Source organism: Oncorhynchus gorbuscha, linkage group LG01 (genome assembly GCF_021184085.1).
Source record: "Oncorhynchus gorbuscha isolate QuinsamMale2020 ecotype Even-year linkage group LG01, OgorEven_v1.0, whole genome shotgun sequence".
Taxonomy (NCBI): Eukaryota; Metazoa; Chordata; class Actinopteri; order Salmoniformes; family Salmonidae; genus Oncorhynchus; species Oncorhynchus gorbuscha.
Window position 1 is genome coordinate 71,467,839 of NC_060173.1, and position 19,590 is coordinate 71,487,428.

Here is a 19,590-nt window from a genome sequence, read left to right on the forward strand (position 1 = left end):
CGGGCCTTATTGCTTAATTATGTTCCAGCCCCCAGACCATCCGCTAAAGAAAAAAATAGATCTGCGACTGAATCTAGTTGTAATCTAGTTGTATTGTGTCTGAGCTAGCCTGGGTACGCATCTACCATAGTTTCAGGATCTGCTGAAATGGACAATGTGAAAGAAATGATCTGAGCCAGCATGGTATGTTAGGGGGAGGCGCAATTGTCTTTCAGACAAAGAATAATCTGTCTGTGTTCAAATTTCTGTTTACAGATTACTGCTGTACATCAATTTCCAACCTTCCTCCCATCTTTCAGCTCTTATTGATATTACATAAGGTTAGCGTAACTCATTAGATAAAATTATGCCATGTGATAGCTTTGAATTCGTGGTCACTGTGATGCAACTCTTGACCAGCTCATCTTTGTCATTAGTAGCAAGTCATCACCTTTCAAAGTGCCCTCCAAAAGCACCACTATCTTCTGGAAGGATCTTAAATCCCAAGTCACATTTCTACAGCATCTCTGCCCCCTACCAGCTCACACAGTTGGCAATATGTAATGCATTCAACATCACACTAGAAAATGCAAAAATGTTGAATGATCTCTGAAACTAAACAACATAATTGCACAATTATATAAATGTAAGCCTTTCATGATATTCTGTTACCTTAATTCATATTCAATGCTACCATAAAATAAATGTATCCCCAGAAAAATAATGATCTAGCTTTGAGGAAGAGGACGGAGGGCCTCTCACATTAAAACGTTATTGAAAAGATTTGAGGTTGCCATGTAAAAGTTTTTTTAATTATAAGAAGTACAGCAGTTTAAACAGACAGATTTGAAACAGTGTAAAAGAGGATAAAAGTATCAAACCAGGAGTAACAAATGTGCAAACTACTCTCCTAGTTAGGTAGCTGCACTAGGGTCGGCCAGCATGACAGTGTAGATCAATACACAGTGGAGCCAGCGTGAGATTTAAAAAATGAAATGTATCCCCTTTCCTCCCCAATTTCGTGGTATCTGATTGTTAGTAGTTACTATCTTGTCTCATCGCTACAACTCCCGTACGGGCACGGGAGAGACGAAGGTCAAAAGCCATGCGTCCCCCGAAACACAACCCAACCAAGCCACACTGCTTCTTAACACAGCGCACATCCAACCCGGAAAACCAGCCGCACCAATGTGTCGGAGGAAACACTGTGCACCTGGCGACCTTGGTTAGCGTGCACTGCGCCCGGCCCGCCACAGGAGTCACTAGTGCACGATGAGACAAGGTTATCCCTACCGGCCAAGCCCTCCCTAACCCGGACGAAAGTGTTTCTATGTGTGAGTGTGTGTAGTGGTGTAAAGTACTTACGTAAGTAGTTTTGGGGGGTATCTGTACTTTACTTTTTATATATTTGACAACTTTTACTTTCACTTCACTACATTCTTAAAGAACAATGTACTTTTTACTCCATACATTTTTAGAATCAATTAGAAATTATTCATACTTTGATACATAAGTATATTTTTGCAGTTATGCTTACTTTGATACTTAAGTATATTTAAAACCAAATACTTTTATATTAAAAGGTATCTTTACTTTTACCCACATATGACAATTGGGTACTTTTTGTATCACTGAGTGTTAGTGTGTGGCATCAATTTGCTTGTGTGTTTTGTGTGTGTGAGCGTATGTAGGTGCCTGTGTGTGTTGGAGTGTCAGTGTAGTGTGTGTGAGGGTAGAGTCCAGTGAGCGTGCATAGAGCCGGTGCAAAAGAGTCAGAGCCAATAAAAATGGGGTCAATGCAAATAGTCAGGGTTTGATGAACTGTTAAGCACTCTTATGGCTTGGGGATAGAAGCGGTTTAGAATCCTTTTGGTTCCGGTACTGTTAGCCGTGCGATAGCAGATAGAAGTGGAGTCTTTGACAACTTTTAGGTCCTTCCTCTCACAACGCCTGGTATAGAGGTCCTGGATGGCAGAGAGCTCAGCCCCGGTGATGTACTGGGCCTTACGTACTACCCTCTGTAGCGTCCTATGGTCGGTAAGACAGTCAAGATGTTCTCATTGGTGCAGTTGTGGAACTTTTTGAGGATCTGAAGGCCCATGCCAAATCGTTTCACCCTCCTGAGGAGGAGAGGCATTGTTGTTCCCTCTTCATGACTGTGTTCATACCATGAAAGGTCCTTAGTAATGTGGACACAGAGGAACTTGAAGCTCTCGACCTGCTCCACTACAGTGCCGTCGATGTGATTAGCAATTATTGTACTGGAAGAGCATCCATAGTTTTGGGAGAGTTTGACATATACTAAGCCATAAACCACTCTGTAGTTTTATTTGGACATTTCCATAGCGTGACGATATGTAGTCTGCACGGAGCCTGATTGGCTGAATATCCTTTGTTGTTCAACACACGTTCTAGTGCCACTTCAAAATGGCTGAGGTCGTTTCTGCTCATAGAGATATATAGAGGACTCATCTTTGTATCTGTGCCATTATAGCATCTGTGACACCATGGGCAGCGCCATTGAGGCTATCTCCATTTTGAAGTAGTCAATTTTCTTCTTCACGATTGGCTGATACCTCCTGATTATCCTGTTGGACATGATTCCAACAGGGTCACCAGGGTGGGGATCAGTCAATGTAGTTGGAAGTCGCACCCAGTTGACTACAATAAAATGGCAGAAGCCCACGATGGTGCTACCCATGTTAATATAGCCTTTTGACGACGAGATGCTTCTATCATTCTCTATGCTTCTGCTACCTAGAATGAGGACAAAAAGGGCAGCTTTTTGGAAAAACTACCAGTTGTGTAATCGATGTAACAGTGGGGATAATGTGACAATTTGGAGTACATCGCATTTCTCATCCCTGGATTGAGATGCGTCAGAGAGAAAGGGGCGAAGCAAACTCGGCCCAAAATCTGTCTTCTCCAGCAGGTGTTTTTTTGCGCTCACCAAGCGAGGAGTTTTGCAAGGAGGTCAATGTGAGTGTTGAAATTGGTCAACAAAAAAATGTAATTGGTTACTTGCTACTTGAGGCTTATTTGATCGAATATACATTTTGTAAATCTTAGGTCATTAGGTTGTGTACTGATATAAGTAGGACACGTGACATCACGGCAACTTTGAGAAAGAAATACTCTATATTGGAGTTGTGCCTCTTAGTGCTATCCAGGATCTTTGGGATGTTGCTTCCCTAAACCCTACCCTAACCATTTTAAATGTAAACTTCAGTGGGGTAGGAACAACCTAAGGATCCAGGATAGCAAGAACCGTTGTGGTTGTTCACACACGTATCTGCCCTCTCATTGGCTAGAATGGTGCCACCTGATCTTGCCTCATCACAATTGCCTTCCATTTTTAAAGACATTTATTTCAATTGTTAGTGTGGCAAAAATAGGATCTGGCAATATCTCCCGCTGGCTCTAAAGTGTCTCGATCTACACAGTCATGCTGTCCGACCCCAGCACAGTGTAAAGAAGCATAATGGTAGAGTTGGCCGAACAACAACATGAATAACATACTGTACATACATTTTAAGCTTTTTCGTCAGGATAGAACAGCGGCCTATGGTAAGACAAGGGGTGGCGGTCTATGTATATTTATAAACAACAGCTGGTGCATGAAATCTAAGGAAGTCTCAAGGTTTTGCTTGCCTGAGGTAGAGTATCCCATGATAAGCTGTTGACCACACTATTTATTCAAGACAGTGAATTTTTCATAGCTGTCTATATACCACCACAAACAGATGCTTGCACTAAGACCACATTCAATGAGCTGTAAACGGCCAATAGCTCATCCAGAGGCGGAGCTCCTTGTGGTTGGAAACTTTAATGCAGGGAAACTCAAATCAATTTTACCTTATTTCTATCAGCATGGTAAATGTGCAACCAGAGGGGAAAAAAACTCTAGACCACCTTTATGGCCAGTCTGACCATAATTCTATCGTCTATCGTCACTTACAAGCAAAAATTAAAGCAGGAAGCACCAGTAACTCAGTCAATAAGAATGTGGTCAAATGAAGCAGATGATAAGCTACAGGACAGTTTTGCTAGCACAGACTGGAATGTGTTCCTGGATTCTTCCAATGGCATTGAGGAGTACACCACATCAGTCACTGGCTTCATCAATAAGGGCATCGATGATGTCGTTCCCACAGTGACTGTACGTACATACCCCAATCAGAAGCCGTGGATTACAGGCAACATCTGCTCGGAGCAGAAGAATATAAGAAATCCCGCTAGGCTCTCCGACGAACCATCAAACAGGCAAAGCGTCAATACAAGACTAAGATTTAATCGTACTACGCCAGCTCTGACGCTCGTCGGATGTGGCAGGGCTTGCAAACTGTTACAGACTACAAAGGGAAGCACAGCCACGAGCTGCCCAGCAACACGAGCCTACCAGACGAGCTAAAAACGTCTATGCTTGCTTCGTGGCAAGTAACACTGAAGCATACATGAGAGCTTCAGCTGTTCCGGACGACTGTGTGATCACGCTCTCCATAGCCGATGTGAGTAAGACCTTTCAACAGGCTGTACTCCGAGCATGTGCTGACCAATTAGCAAGTGTCTTCACTGACATTTTCAAACTGTCCCTGACTGAGTGTAATTACCAACAGGTTTCAAGCAGACCACCATAGTCCCTGTGCCCTAGAACACATAGGTAACCTGCCTAAATGACTACTGACCTGTAGCACTCACGTCTGTAGCCATATAGTGCTTTGAAAGGCTGGTCATGACTCACATCAACACCATTATCCCAGTAAGCCCTGACCCACTCCAATTTGCATACCCACCCAACAGATCCACAGATGATGCAATCTCTGTTGCACTCCACACTGCCCTTTCCCACCTGGACAAAAGGAACACCTATATGAGAATGCTATTCATTGATTACAAATCAGCGTTCAACACCGTGTGCCCTCAAAGCTCATCACAAAGCTAAGGACCCTGGGACTAAACACCTCCCTCTGCAACTGGATCCTGGACTTCCTGACGGGCCGCCCCCAGGTAGTAAGGGTAGGTAACAACACATCCGACATGGTCATTCTCAACACGGGGGCCCTTCAGGGGTGCACGCTCAGTCCCCTCCTGTACTCCCTATTCACTCATGACTGTGTGGCTAAGCACGACTCCAAAACCATCATCAAGTTTGCCGATGACACAACAGTGGTAGGCCTGATCACCAACAACGATGAGACAGCCTATTGGGAGGCCGTGTGGTGCCAGGACAACAACCTCTCCCTCAACGTGATCAAGACAAAGGAAATGATTGTGGACTACAGGAAAAGGAGTCCCGAGCACGCCCCCATTCTCATCGACAGGGCGCAGTGGAGCAGGTTGACAGTTTCAAGTTCCCTGGTGTCCACCTCACTAACAAACTATCATGGTCCAAACACACTACAGTAGTGAAGAGGGCACAACAAAGCCTATTTCCCCTCAGGAGACTGAAAAGATTTGGCATGGGTCCTCGGATCCTCAAAAGGTTCTACTGCTGCACCATCGAGAACATCACTGGTTGCATCACTGCCTGGGACATATTCAATCAATCCCTATACCAGTCTGCTGTTCCCACATGCTTCAAGAGGGCCACCATTGTTCCTGTTCCCAAGAAAGCTAAGGTAACTGAGCTAAACGACTACCGCCCCGTAGCACTCACTTCCGTCATCATGAAGTGCTTTGAGAGACTAGTCAAGGACCATATCACCTCCACCCTACCTGACACCCTAGACCCACTCCAATTTGCTTACCGCCCAAATAGGTCCACAGACGATGCAATCTCAACCACACTGCACACTGCCCTAACCCACCTGGACAAGAGGAATACCTATGTGAGAATGCTGTTCATCGACTACAGCTCGGCATTCAACACCATAGTACCCTCCAAGCTCGTCATCAAGCTCGAGACCCTGGGTCTCGACCCCGCCCTGTGCAACTGGGTACTGGACTTCCTGACGGGCCGCCCCCAGGTGGTGAGGGTAGGCAACAACATCTCCTCCCCGCTGATCCTCAACACGGGGGCCCCACAAGGGTGCGTTCTGAGCCCTCTCCTGTACTCCCTGTTCACCCACGACTGCGTGGCCACGCACGCCTCCAACTCAATCATCAAGTTTGCGGACGACACAACAGTGATAGGCTTGATTACCAACAACGACGAGACGGCCTACAGGGAGGAGGTGAGGGCCCTCGGAGTGTGGTGTCAGGAAAATAACCTCACACTCAACGTCAACAAAACTAAGGAGATGATTGTGGACTTCAGGAAACAGCAGAGGGAACACCCCCTATCCACATCGATGGAACAGTAGTGGAGAGGGTAGCTAGTTTTAAGTTCCTCGGCATACACATCACAGACAAACTGAATTGGTCCACTCACACTGACAGCGTCGTGAAGAAGGCGCAGCAGCGCCTATTCAACCTCAGGAGGCTGAAGAAATTCGGCTTGTCACCAAAAGCACTCACAAACTTCTACAGATGCACAATCGAGAGCATCCTGGCGGGCTGTATCACCGCCTGGTACGGCAACTGCTCCGCCCTCAACCGTAAGGCTCTCCAGAGGGTAGTGAGGACTGCACAACGCATCACCGGGGCAAACTACCTGCCCTCCAGGACACCTACACCACCCGTTGTTACAGGAAGGCCATAAAGATCATCAAGGACATCAACCACCCGAACCACTGCCTGTTCACCCCGCTATCATCCAGAAGGCGAGGTCAGTACAGGTGCATCAAAGCTGGGACCGAGAGACTGAAAAACAGCTTCTATCTCAAGGCCATCAGACTGTTAAACAGCCACCACTAACACTGAGTGGCTGCTGCCAACACACTGTCATTGACACTGACCCAACTCCAGCCATTTTAATAATGGGAATTTATGGGAAATGATGTAAATATATCACTAGCCACTTTAAACAATGCTACCTTATATAATGTTACTTACCCTACATTATTCATCTCATATGCATATGTATATACTGTACTCTACATCATCGACTGCATCCTTATGTAACACATGTATCACTAGCCACTTTAACTATGCCACTTTGTTTACTTTGTCTACACACTCATCTCATATGTATATACTGTACTCGATACCATCTACTGTATGCTGCTCTGTACCATCACTCATTCATATATCCTTATGTACATGTTCCTTATCCCCTTACACTGTGTATAAGACAGTAGTTTTGGAATTGTTAGTTAGATTACTTGTTGGTTATCACTGCATTGTCCGAACTAGAAGCACAAGCATTTCGCTACACTCGCATTAACATCTGCTAACCATGTGTATGTGACAAATAAAATTTGATTTGATTTGGATGGCAACTGCTCGGCCTCCGACCGCAAGGCACTACAGAGGGTAGTGCGTACAACCCAGTACATCACTGGGGGTCAAGCTTCCTGCCATCCGTGACCTCTATACCAGGCGGTGTCAGAGGAAGGTCCTGAAAAGTCTCCAGCCACCCAAGCCATGGACTGTTCTCTTTGCTATCACACAGAAAGCGGTAACCGGTGACCCCCCCCCAGCACATTGACTCTGTACCGATTGCCCCTGTATATTGCCTCGCTAATGTTATTTTACTGCTGCTGTTTAATTATTAGTTACTCATATTTTCTATTTTCTACTTATCTATTTTTTGTTTAACACTTTTTTCTTAACCTACAGCGCTTTAATAAGTTTTAAGGGCATGTAAGTAAGTATTTCACTGTAAGGTCTACCTACACCTGTTGTATTCAGCGCATGTGACAAATACAATTTGACTTGATTTTAATCTTCTGGCATCTATTTTATCGCTCTTTTCCCGATCAACAATCACTAGATTTTAGCCATGGCTTAATATGCAATTGTACTGTATCAGAACTTAATGAGGGGCGTGTGGGGATTTACCATCTACAACATTCCACTGGCTGTCCTAAACACACACACACAATCAACTGTAGAGATGTAGATGATAGTATAAGCTTTAAATATATGTAATGAAAGTAACAACTAGGGCCCTTGAAACAAACAAACAAACAACAACAAGGCAACAGTAAACTTGTTGTCCCCCATGAATGATGCAGCTCCCCCTTGGGCCAATTGAGATATTGAGTGTGACTAACTAATTTCAGTTAATTACTATCGCTCCCGCATTTGGCCAATCCGTGTACTTTTGTAAACTTTTGTAAATGCCAGATCTCTATAGCAGGACGCATCATGCACCTAAGTTCAGTCAAAATCATCCCAATGCTGTCTGAGATATCGCGTGTGACTATAGTACAAACAAACGGAGGGAGACAGATCTACAGTCCCCTCCCCGATTTCATCATGGGGGAAAATTAAAACACCGGGGAGGTAAATGTCTCTGCATCTTCACACAAACGTTGTACAACAAGCCTGAAAGACAAAGATGTCTTTATCATGACATGCTGACTGAACATTGTCTTAACTTTTCTTTGAGTGTATTGTTTATGCAAGGTCTCTCTTTTGTTTATCTCCTCTCTCTCTCTGCTCTCTTTTGCTTGAAGGTGGCTAATCAGGTTGTTCAAGCACTCCTCACTCAAAAGGTTTGTCTTTGTTTTGTTTGATTAAAGCATCATTAGTCAATCAAGTCTAAGGGAGGCTATAAAATAAATAATGATGGAATTCTAATAATGATAAATATAATTAGTTGTGTTCTAGTTAGCACGTCATGTCTATTGGCTAGTCAGGCCATTACTTCTGTTCCAGCTAGCTGATTGCTGTTGTTACTTATAATGTAAAGCATAGCACAGGGCATTTTTAACCAACCCTTTACTTGGCGATACTTCCTCAATTTCCGACTTTGAAGGCAATGCATGTCTTCTAAACTTCCATTGCTAGTTGCAGGTGGTTTGTTTGAATTAAGAAAATGTTATTAAATAAAATCAAGGTTTTGCTCCATGAAGTCTATTCTATTTCACATCTATCTCAAATCGTGCTTGGCGTTCAATGACACTCACCTGTCTTGATCAATGAGAAGATTTGAAATAGGAAATATAGCGGCATACACTTCATGGAGCAAAAATATGATTTCATTTAATAAGGTAACATTTTGTCAATTTAAAATGAACCACCTGCAAGTAGCCATGGCAGTTTAGAAGAAATGTGTTGTCTTCCAAATCAGGAAGTAACATATCACCAAGTAAGGTTGGCTGAAATTTCTGTGTGCTACGCTTTACATTACCTAAGTAAGAATTGCTATCAGCCAGCTGGAACAGTAGTATGGTATATGCTTATCAACATTCTGCTGTCTTTCTATGAGTCGTGTGTATGTAAAATATAATGAATGCATACTACCATTTTAATGTATGAAGATTGTCTTATAGGGCCCTAAGTTTTTCCAGGTTAGGTCACATGGTCAGGAAAAACTCCTGGCGCTACATAAATCATAATGGAAGGCACACTGGACATGTATAATTATAAGCCGGTTTATACAACGTTTAACCCACCTTCTTTGTGCTTGTGTGGGTGAATGTCCAGGACCTAAAAGAGGAGTGTGTGAAGCTGAGGACACGCGTGTTTGACTTGGAGCAGCAGAACCGCATACTGAACGTTCTGTTCCAGCAGCGGGTCAAAATATCCAGCAACCCTGTCTCCCAGGTAGGCTTTGGTTTGGTATAGACTGGATAAAGACCAAACAATAAATCTAGTTAAAGGTATTAGCATTTGAGCAGGTTCATGGGATTGGTCAAAAAAATGTTTACTTTGTTGGGGCATGGACTCTCCAAGATGTCAAAAGCTTTCCACAGGGATGCTGGCCGTGTTGAAAGCATTCCACAAAGATGCTGGCCAATGCCTCCCACATTTGTGTCAAGTTGGCTGATGTTTTTTTGGGTGGTGGAACATTCTTGATACACACTGGAACTGCTGAGCATGAAAAACCCAGCAGTGTTGCCGTTCTTGACGCACTCAAATGCCACACATACACAACCCATGTCTTAAGGCTTAAAATTCCCTATTTAACTTCTCTCTTCCCCTTCATCTACACAGATTGAAGGGGATTTAACAAGTGACATCAGTAAGGGAGCATAGCTTTCACCTGGAAGTGGATTTCTATGAGTACTGTAAGTCTGTCATGAAAAGAGCAGGTTTTTTGTATGTTCAGTGTATAGACATTACTTATCCTGTTGAGTGTAGGGGGCAGTATTTTGATGTTTGGATGAGAAAAATGAGCGAGAAAGATCACATCACCTCATTGGATGGCTGTGTTTTGCATGCGCAACAGTTTGGAGCAGACATTTTCTCTCTCTCTCTCCTATTGAAGAAGCTACAGTCCCGGTTGAAATATTATCGATTATATATTGTAAAAGCAACCTGAGGATTGGTTATAAAAAACGTTTTACATGTTTCTACGAACTTTACGGATACTATTTAGAATTTTCGTCTGCGTGGTCGTGACCGCTCGAGCCTGTGGATTTCTGAACATAACGTGCCAACCAAATGGAGGTATTTTGGATATAAAAATAATCTTTATGGAACAAAAGGAACATTTATTGTGTAACTGGGAGTCTCGTGAGTGCAAACATCCAAAGATCATCAAAGGTAATCTACATGGCTGCTAGCTGTTTGTAATGTTTTGTCTATTGAGAGAGATGTCCTTACATAAATGCTTGGTATGCTTTCGCCGAAAAGCTTTTTTGAAATCTGACACACCAGGTGGATTAACAACAAGCTAAGCTGTGTTTTGCTATATTGCACTTGTGATGTCATGAAAATTAAATATTTTTAGTAATTTAATTTGAATTTGGCGCTCTGCAATTCAGTGTATGTTGACAAAAATGATCCCGGTAACGGGTGCATCAACAAGTTATTGAAGACAATGACTTAACATACAGTACCTGTCAAAAGTTTGGACACACATGTTCATTGTGGTTTTTATTTATATTCTACTATTTTCAACATTCAACAAGACATCAAAACTATGAAATAACACATATGAAATCATGTAACCAAAAAAGAGTTAAACAAATCAAAATATTTCCATATTTGAGATTCTTCAAAGTAGTCACCCTTTGCCTTAATGACAGCTTTGCACACTCTTTGAATTCTCTCAACCAGCTTCACCTGGAATGCTTTTCCCACATATGCTGAGCACTTGTTGACTGCTTTTCTTTCACTCTGCGGTCCAACTCATCCCAAACCATCTCAATTGGGTTGAGGTTGGGTGATTGTGGAGGCCAGGTCATCTGATGCAGCACTCCATCATTCTCCTTCTTGGTCAAATAGCCCTTACACAGCCAGGAGTTGTGTTGGGTCATTGTCCTGTTGAAAGATGAATGAAAATCCCACTAAGCGCAACCAGATGGGATTGCATATGGCTGCAGATTGCTGTGGTAGCCACGCCGGTTAACTGTGCCTTGAATTCTAAATAAATCACAGACAGTGTCACCAGCAAAGCACTCCCACACCATCACACACCACAGATTTCCACCTATCTAATGTCCTTTGCTCATGTTTCTTGGTCCAAGCAAGTCTCGTCTTCTTATTGGTGTCCTTTAGTAGTGGTTTCTTTGCAGCAATTTGACCATGAAGGCCTGATTGACGCAGTCTCCTCTGAACAGTTGATGTTGAGATGTCTGTTACTTGAACTCTGCAAAGCATTTATTTGGGCTGCAATCTGAGGTGGAGTTAACCCTAATTAACTTATCCTCTGCGGCAGAGGTAACTCTGGGTCTTCCTTTCCTGTGGCGCTCCTCATGAGAGCCAGTTTCATCATAGCACTTGATGGTTTTTGCGGCCACACTTGAAGAAACTACTTCTTTTTCCACATTGACTGACCTTCATGTCCTAAAGTAATGATGAACTGTCGTTTCTCTTTGCTTATTTGAGCTGTTCTTGCCTTAACATGGACTTGATTTACCAAATAGGGCTATCTTCTGTATACCAACCCTACCTTGTCACATCAGAACTGATTGGCTCAAACACATTAAGAAGGAAATAAATTCCACAAATTAACTTTTAACAAGGCACACCTGTTAATTGAAATGCATTCCAGGTGACTATCCCATAAAGCTGGTTGAGAGAATGCCAAGAGTGTGCAAAGCTGTCATCAAGGCAAAGGATGGCTAATTTGAAGTATCTCAAATATAAAATATATTTTGATTTGTTTAACACTTCTTTTGGTAACTATTATTCCATATGTGTTATTTCATAGTTTTGATATCTTCACTATTATTCTACAATGTAGAAAAGGGTAAAAAATAAAGAAAAACCCTTGAATGAGTGGGTGTGTCCAAACTTGTGACTGTTATTGTGTGTGTACACACACACACACACACACACACACACACACACACACACACACACACACACACACACACACACACACACACACACACACACACACACACACACACACACACACACACACACACACACAAATCATGTAATTTAAATGATATTTCCGAATAATAATTTAGTGTTATGACATCCTATTACAGTATCTTGTTATTTGTCCCAATTAGATTCAAAAACAGTTGTTAATGATGTTGATTTCACAAGAGCTAACGGCAGATCCAAGACAGAGGAGACCAACCTTAATTTCCTTGAACAGCTAACTTTGTCATCTCAGGGTGTGGCTGCTTTCAAGACTCCTAGGAGCTACTTTGTTAATACCCCAAAGTTCGAGGTAGATCAGCCGAACTTATAGTGTTTTCACATAGGATTTATGGTATTTTGCCTATTAAAAAAATGGGCAATGTTTATATGACCCCCTTACAAACAGGCCCATTTTAACCACATTCTTGTCTGGATACACTTTTTATACCTCGCGTGTGCATGCCAGTGAAAAGAGGTAGTAGTGGTGTGCAGATGTGGTTGGGCGTCTATTGTTTAGGCAGGTCCTAAAAAACACAAGACTAATATAATTTATTTTCAGAACAATAGAATAGCATATTTTGAGTTTGTTACATCCAAATGAATGAAGTCAATAGTTCATTATTTTGTTCATTAACACCTACCCTGACCACAGTCAACACACATATTTTTTTGTAAGAATATAAATATAACAGAATAAAATGCAAATAATATATTTTTCCTACACAACTTGCGTCACGGCAAGGTGTGGAACTACTGTCATATTTTAAAAAAAGAGGCAAGTCCATGCATTTTTTTATCCTTTCATCTCTTTCCTACCCTCACTCCTCTTTGTTAGGGAACAGGCGTAGGGTCTTACATTGAGAGTAGGCTATCTTCATCATGATACCGAATGAAAATAATAATAATAATATAATAATATAATAATATAATAATAAATAATAGCAATATATATTTTCAAAAGCATGTGTCTCATTCATATTTCACAACCTCTGTGGGCTTTTGGAGTCGCCTTTACACAATCGAGCAAAAATAATAGACCTCTACTTTATTTAGTCTACATTATGCAAGGGACAATCAACACGGGATATGCTTTCTATGGAAAATAGTGAACGACGTGGAAGCTGACCTACCACAGAGTTGCATTATTTTCCAGAGAACACATAGAGCCATAAGTTGATTATCCCTTTTATACCATGGCTATAATTTAACACATTTGCCACTAAAAATGTGTTAATTTGTTGGTAGAAATGTGTTCAACATCCACTGAAGTAACTAGCAAGTTTACTAGATAGCTACATTAGTTGATGTGGTAACAAAACAAACAGACTTGATAGTTTAGCTAATCTATTTCAACAATACCAATACTGTTTTCAATTCCACTTTTGCTTTCATAAGCATATCAAACAAAATGTTTAAAACTGAACTATAGCAATTGAATTCTACCGTGCAAATATAAGCCAATCAGAAAGGAGTATTCAATGCCATTATATAATGCATGCTAAATGTTTCTAATCAGTGATAATTGAGCAAATTAATAGATGAGCAATACCACCACTTATTTGATCAGCCAGATAATTAACCAAATATACAGGAGATTCAGTGAAACAAAATCACATTAAGATAAGTCAGAGGTTTTTAGTTGGGAGTAGGCCTAGGCTACAAAGTAACTGTGAGTGAAGAGCAAAATAATCAACTTGTTAAGCTACATAACATGTTGGCAAAATGTTCTGATCAGTGCTAATAAATTAACCAACTGGGAAAAGTCTCCAGAAAATAAAAATCTGACGATTGATTTATTAAGACCAGTCTACACACTTGTCTCAAAAGCAACTCGAAACGGTGCCGAAATAGTTGAACACATGCAGGTAGGCTTATTGCTTCAAATGAATTATAACAATTGGATGACTTTTGGAGTTTCAGTAAGCAACAATTTGATGCCTTCAATTGCATTTACCTACTTTCGTCCAATATTTTTTGTCATTGAGTTATATTTATTCCCACAGCAATTCTTTATGGATCTATCCAGTTGTGGTTAATTAAGAAAACAGTGCAAATGGTGGGCTATGCGAAGAGATGGGTGAAGTGACATGCTTCGCAAAGTTTAGTATTTACCAGGAGGATAGTAGTAACAGGCCTTGCCTAGCAACCATCAAGAGCTTAAGAGCGTAGTGAGTGCCAATTCCGCCTCAGCATTAAGGTTACATTTCACACTAAGCCGTAGGCAGAACTTTACCGCAATCATGACTAGGTTGATTGGCGGAAATAAAAGTGGTGGCTTTCTTGTGGCAATAACTTTCATACAATGCCTTTTCAGAAAGTAGTCATACCCCTTGACTTATTCCACATTTTGTTGTGTTACAGCCTGAATTCAAGTCTTATATTTATATTTCCTTACCCATCTAAACACAATAACCCATAATGAAAAAGTGAAAACGTGTTTTTAGAAAATTTTGCTAATTTATTGAAAATGAAATACAGAAATATCTGACAAGTATTCACACCACTCAGACAATACTTTGTAGAAGCACCTTTGGCAGTGATTAAGGCTGTGAGTCTTTCTGGGTACGTCTCTAAGAGCTTTCCACACCTGGATTCCCATTATTCTTTTCAAAATTCTTCAAGTCTGTGAAATTGGTTCTTGATCATTGCTAGACAACCATTCCCAGGTCTTTCCATAGATTTTCAAGTAGATTTAAGTCAAAACTGCAACTCGGCCACTCAGGAACATTCACTGTCTTCTTGGTAAGCAACTCCAGTGTAGATTTGGCCTTGTGGCAGCCACCACTATGGTTGAAAATGTGGAGAGTAGTACTCCGTAATGTATTCTATTGGATTTGCCACAAAATTAGCACTTTGTATTCAGGACAAAAGTTAATTGCGTTGCAGTATTACTTTAGTGTGTTGTTACAAACAGAATGCATGTATTGGAACATTTGTACTCTGTATAGGCTTCATTATTTTCACTTTGTCAGTTAGGTTAGTATTGTAGGGCAAAAAGTTCGCAGGATGCTAAAGTTGGCGGAAAAACATCTTGGTTTGAAAGGTGTATTAGACACTTAGAATTTTTCTGTCTTGTGGGGGTTTCAGCACATCTACTCCCTGTGCAGTCGTGTAGATGTTTTCACATCTACTGTACGGTGGATCATTTTGATCTTTTTGCAAAGCCATGGCCAGTTAAGAGGCTACACAGGTTCACAAGGGAGTAAAAAAATCTTTGACGATTTAAATGTTGGTATTTAATTTGAAGAAAAAGTAAATGCAATAGAAGGAGAGAATTACAGATTACAATTATGGTCTCTGTCTTGTTCTTTTCCTTTTTTGACCTCACTGGAAATGGTCATGGTTTGAACATGAAATGTTTGATTCCCCTGTCAGTTCATTAAGTTTACTATGAGCTTAAAAGGGCAGTAAAACGTTATCCCACATCCCTGGCCTTTTCTGTAAAGGTCAAATTTACCAACTCACTAAGGGAGCAACTGACTGCACTTCTTCCTGCCGGAGATCAGTGGTACTGAAGCAGGGAGTTATATTGGTACAGATCCGACAGGGTAGAACCAATACTATATATCAGAGATGGGCAACTGGCGGTCCGTGGCCCCCCCTTTTGAAGGGTAATTTAGACTAAGTCTTTTTAGACTAAGTTAGTTTAGCAGTTAGCTTTCTAAACTTGTTATCATGGTCAAATTAACAACTGCAAACATTTCTCAGCACCCTATGGCAAAATGTGTAGAATAGCAGGAAATAGCTCTTTTTCCTCTCCGCCCCATGACAAAATTTGTAGAATTGCATGAAATTAGTTATAAAATTAGTTCAGATTTTTTGTGGCCCCCACCCCCATCAAAGTTGCCCATCCCTGATGTATTTCAACCCTGGATCTCTGATGCTATGTACTGGCCAATGATAGGTGTTTGAAGCCACCGGTCACAGCTTTTTTTTTTTTTTACCCATCTACCAATAGGTGCTCTTAATTGTGAGGCATTGGAAAACCTCCCTGGTCTTTTGAATCTGTGTTTGAAATTCACTGCTCGACTGAGGGACCTTAGAATTATTTGCATGTGTGGAGTACAGAGATGAGGCAGTCATTGAAAAAATCATGTTAAACACTATTATTGTGAGTTAATGCAACTTATTTTGTGACTTAAGCAAATATTTATTCCTGAACTTATTTAGGCTTGCCATAACAAAGGGGTTGAATACTTATTGACTTAAGACATTTCAGCTTTTAATTTTTATACATTTGTAAAAAAAATAATTAAATAAAAACATTTTATTGCATGTAGGCCAGTGACAAAAACTCTCAATTTAATCTATTTTAAATTCAGGCTGTAACACAACAAAATGTGGAAAAAGTCAAGGGGTGTGAATAATTTCTGAAGGCACTGTATACACTAGATGACTGCCAGGGAGGTGCTGTTTTGAAAGCACCACTCCTCCGTCTTGGTACTCCCCCATTGTAAAAAATAGGGGTCTGACATTTTTGGGACGGCACTGTATATAAAATATTGGGTAAAGTGTTTGTTACTATAGTAAAACATTAAAGTTGGATTCATAGGTGTTCGTAACACTTTTAGGTGTTATTGTTAGGAGTGTTAAATCAGTGTCCTTTAGTGTTTTCCAAAGAAAAATACTCCTGGGGTTCCGATTCAATCAAAACTGGTTACCAGATGTCTGAAAATGTCACACTTGATTGAATAGGACTTGGTTTGACTATTTTCCCTTCCTATTGAAACCTTCAATAAATTCATTTTTAGGGGTGGGGGAAGATAGTGGCGATGGGGAGTGTGTGGTGTGTGCACAACAATTTAATTTAAAATGTACCTATAGTTTACGTAAATTAAATTGCGTTTTACCTTTTATCTGTCAAATGAAAGAAGAGATTTCTGTCTTTGAAGCAATTCCTTCTAAGCATCTTGCATTTCTGTGATAAGACAATAGCTGTGTTCGAATACCTACATATACTAACATAATGTATACAACATACTTATACTATATATTATTAGTTCATTTTAGTATACTGTAAATGAATGGTATCCTTTCAGTTGAGTGTACTAGCACTTTTCACCTGTCTACTGTAAGTGTATCCTGTTGCTATGCAACTTCTTGCTAGCTTGTTAGTATAACAAATTACTAGCTAGACATCTTACAACTTCATTAAGAATGTCCATTTGAGAAAGCACAATAACTATACCACTTAGCTAAACTAGAATTTCATGAATAATCAAGTCAATACACATTGGGTAGTTAGTTAGATTGCATATAGTTAATATACTGGCAAGTTCGATGTATTAGTAGCCAACTAACGTTAGGTAGCTAGCTAACAAACTGGTACATACAAGCAACTGTTATGACATGCTATGTGGTTTGTAAGGCTAGCGTAGCTAACAAATAGTCAGCCAACATAATATGTAACGTAACTTACGTATTTGAAAAGTAATTACTTTATTACATTGCTAAAAAATGTCTTAACATTTGTCATAATTTGTTGAAGCAATTCATTTATATCTGTTTTCGGCAGACTTCGGCTGCACATTTTCCACAATTTTCTTAAAATCTGAAAACGTTGTGAAGCTATGCCCATTTTCTTAAGAATTGCATTATTGCCCTAAAAGCACGGAAATTGTGTCCACTGCTTGTGGGGACGCAGGGTACCATACTAAACTACAAATGATTTAAGTATCGCAGCATAATCACAAAACTTTTACTGGAGTAACCACTGTACTTTGTTTTTTTGGTGAATGTAGTAGGACATCGGGGGAACTTTTGGCATACTAACTATATCCATACTATGATCAATAATCATACTACATACGGGATTGCCTTTACAAATAGTACAGTTAGTATGAGTATTCGAATGCAGCTAATATGATATTTTAGCATTGGAATGAAGTGGTAATGGGCCACAGGAACATATAATGTGGAGATTGCTCCCAGTTCTGAATTATTGGTTCAGCACACACCATTCTCCAATATGCTGTGGGTGTACTAGACAGCCTTACTATGCCATAGAGATGATTAGGCAATGACTTTATGCTTTTAGGCAGAATCATAACTTAAAATCTGGGCATGTAACTCACATAATGCTATTATTCTATAGACATTAATACATGATTTTCACATACCGTATCTCGTTTCAGGGTTCGGTCCATTTGCTACCCGGTGTTCATTCATTGATGGAATTTACAGTACTTATTTGATCCTGTTTATTTGATTCCTGAATCATGAAAGTGTCACTGGAGGTTTTCTCCGTTCAGTGTCAGTGATGTGATTTGATGTGTTCTGAAATCACTTAACTGGGAGAGCTCGGTGTCACCCGTCCCTTCTGGAGGTTGGCTGACAGTGTTGAGTGAGTCACACTACCCATCGGTGACATCGGCCTCACTTGAGCCTCAAGCTCATTCAGTACATACACTGAGTGTAAAACACATTAAGAACACTTCCCTAATATTGAGTTGTACCCCACCCTTTTGCCCTCAGAACAGCCTCAATTCATTGGGGCATAGACTCTACAAGGTGCCGAAAGCATTCCACAGGGATGCTGCCCATGTCGACTCCAATGCTTCCCAATATTGTGTCAAGTTGGCTGGATGTCCTTTGGGTGGTGGACAATTTCTTGATACACATGGGAAACCGTTGAGCATGAAAACCCCAACAGCATTTCAGTTCTTGACACAAACCAGTACACCTGGCACCTACCACCAGACCACGTTCAAAGGCACTTAAATATTTTGTCTTGCACAATAACCCTCTGAATGGCACACATGCACAATCAATGTCTCAATTGTCTCAATACTTATTTAACCTGTGTCCTCTTCATCTACACTGATTTTAAGTGGACACCAATAAGGGACCATAGCTTTCACCTGGATTCAGCTGGTCAGTCTGTCATGGAAAGAGCAGGTGTCCTTAACGTTTTGTACACTCAGACAGAGATAGACGAAGAGTGAAAGAAGGGGTTGATGAAGACAGTAGAGAAAGGAAAGAGTTGGAGTTGGAATTATGTACCTTGTGATTTACATTTTAAAAGTATTCACTGTTTTCAGTTAAATGTTAGACATGAAGTGTGTATAGAACTGTATTATATCCGAGACATATTAGATGTAGAAGCCTTTGTTCATGCATTACTACAACAGTCTCAAGGCCCTGTCTCTCTAATGAGCAACAATGAAGCCTGTGATTTTCAAGACAAGGGTCCATGGCCTTAGGACTGCAATAGTGCTGGAGCAAAGTGCCCAGGTTCCATTAGAGGTTGTGATTTCTCTATACGGCTGCAGAGAGCTGAAACATAGGCCATCTTATTAT

The 19,590-nt window shown here is 40.8% G+C and overlaps 1 protein-coding gene across 1 annotated transcript in view; it reads left to right on the plus strand.

Moving 5' to 3' along the window:
- LOC124046165 (nck-associated protein 5-like) overlaps positions 1–19,590 on the plus strand; it is a 63,703-nt gene that overhangs the window by 32,437 nt on the left and 11,676 nt on the right. Inside the window, exons 5-6 of the mRNA XM_046366283.1 lie at positions 8,481–8,519; positions 9,454–9,573. Of these exons, the coding sequence (XP_046222239.1) occupies positions 8,481–8,519; positions 9,454–9,573 (159 nt within the window). The remainder of the gene's footprint in view (positions 1–8,480; positions 8,520–9,453; positions 9,574–19,590) is intronic.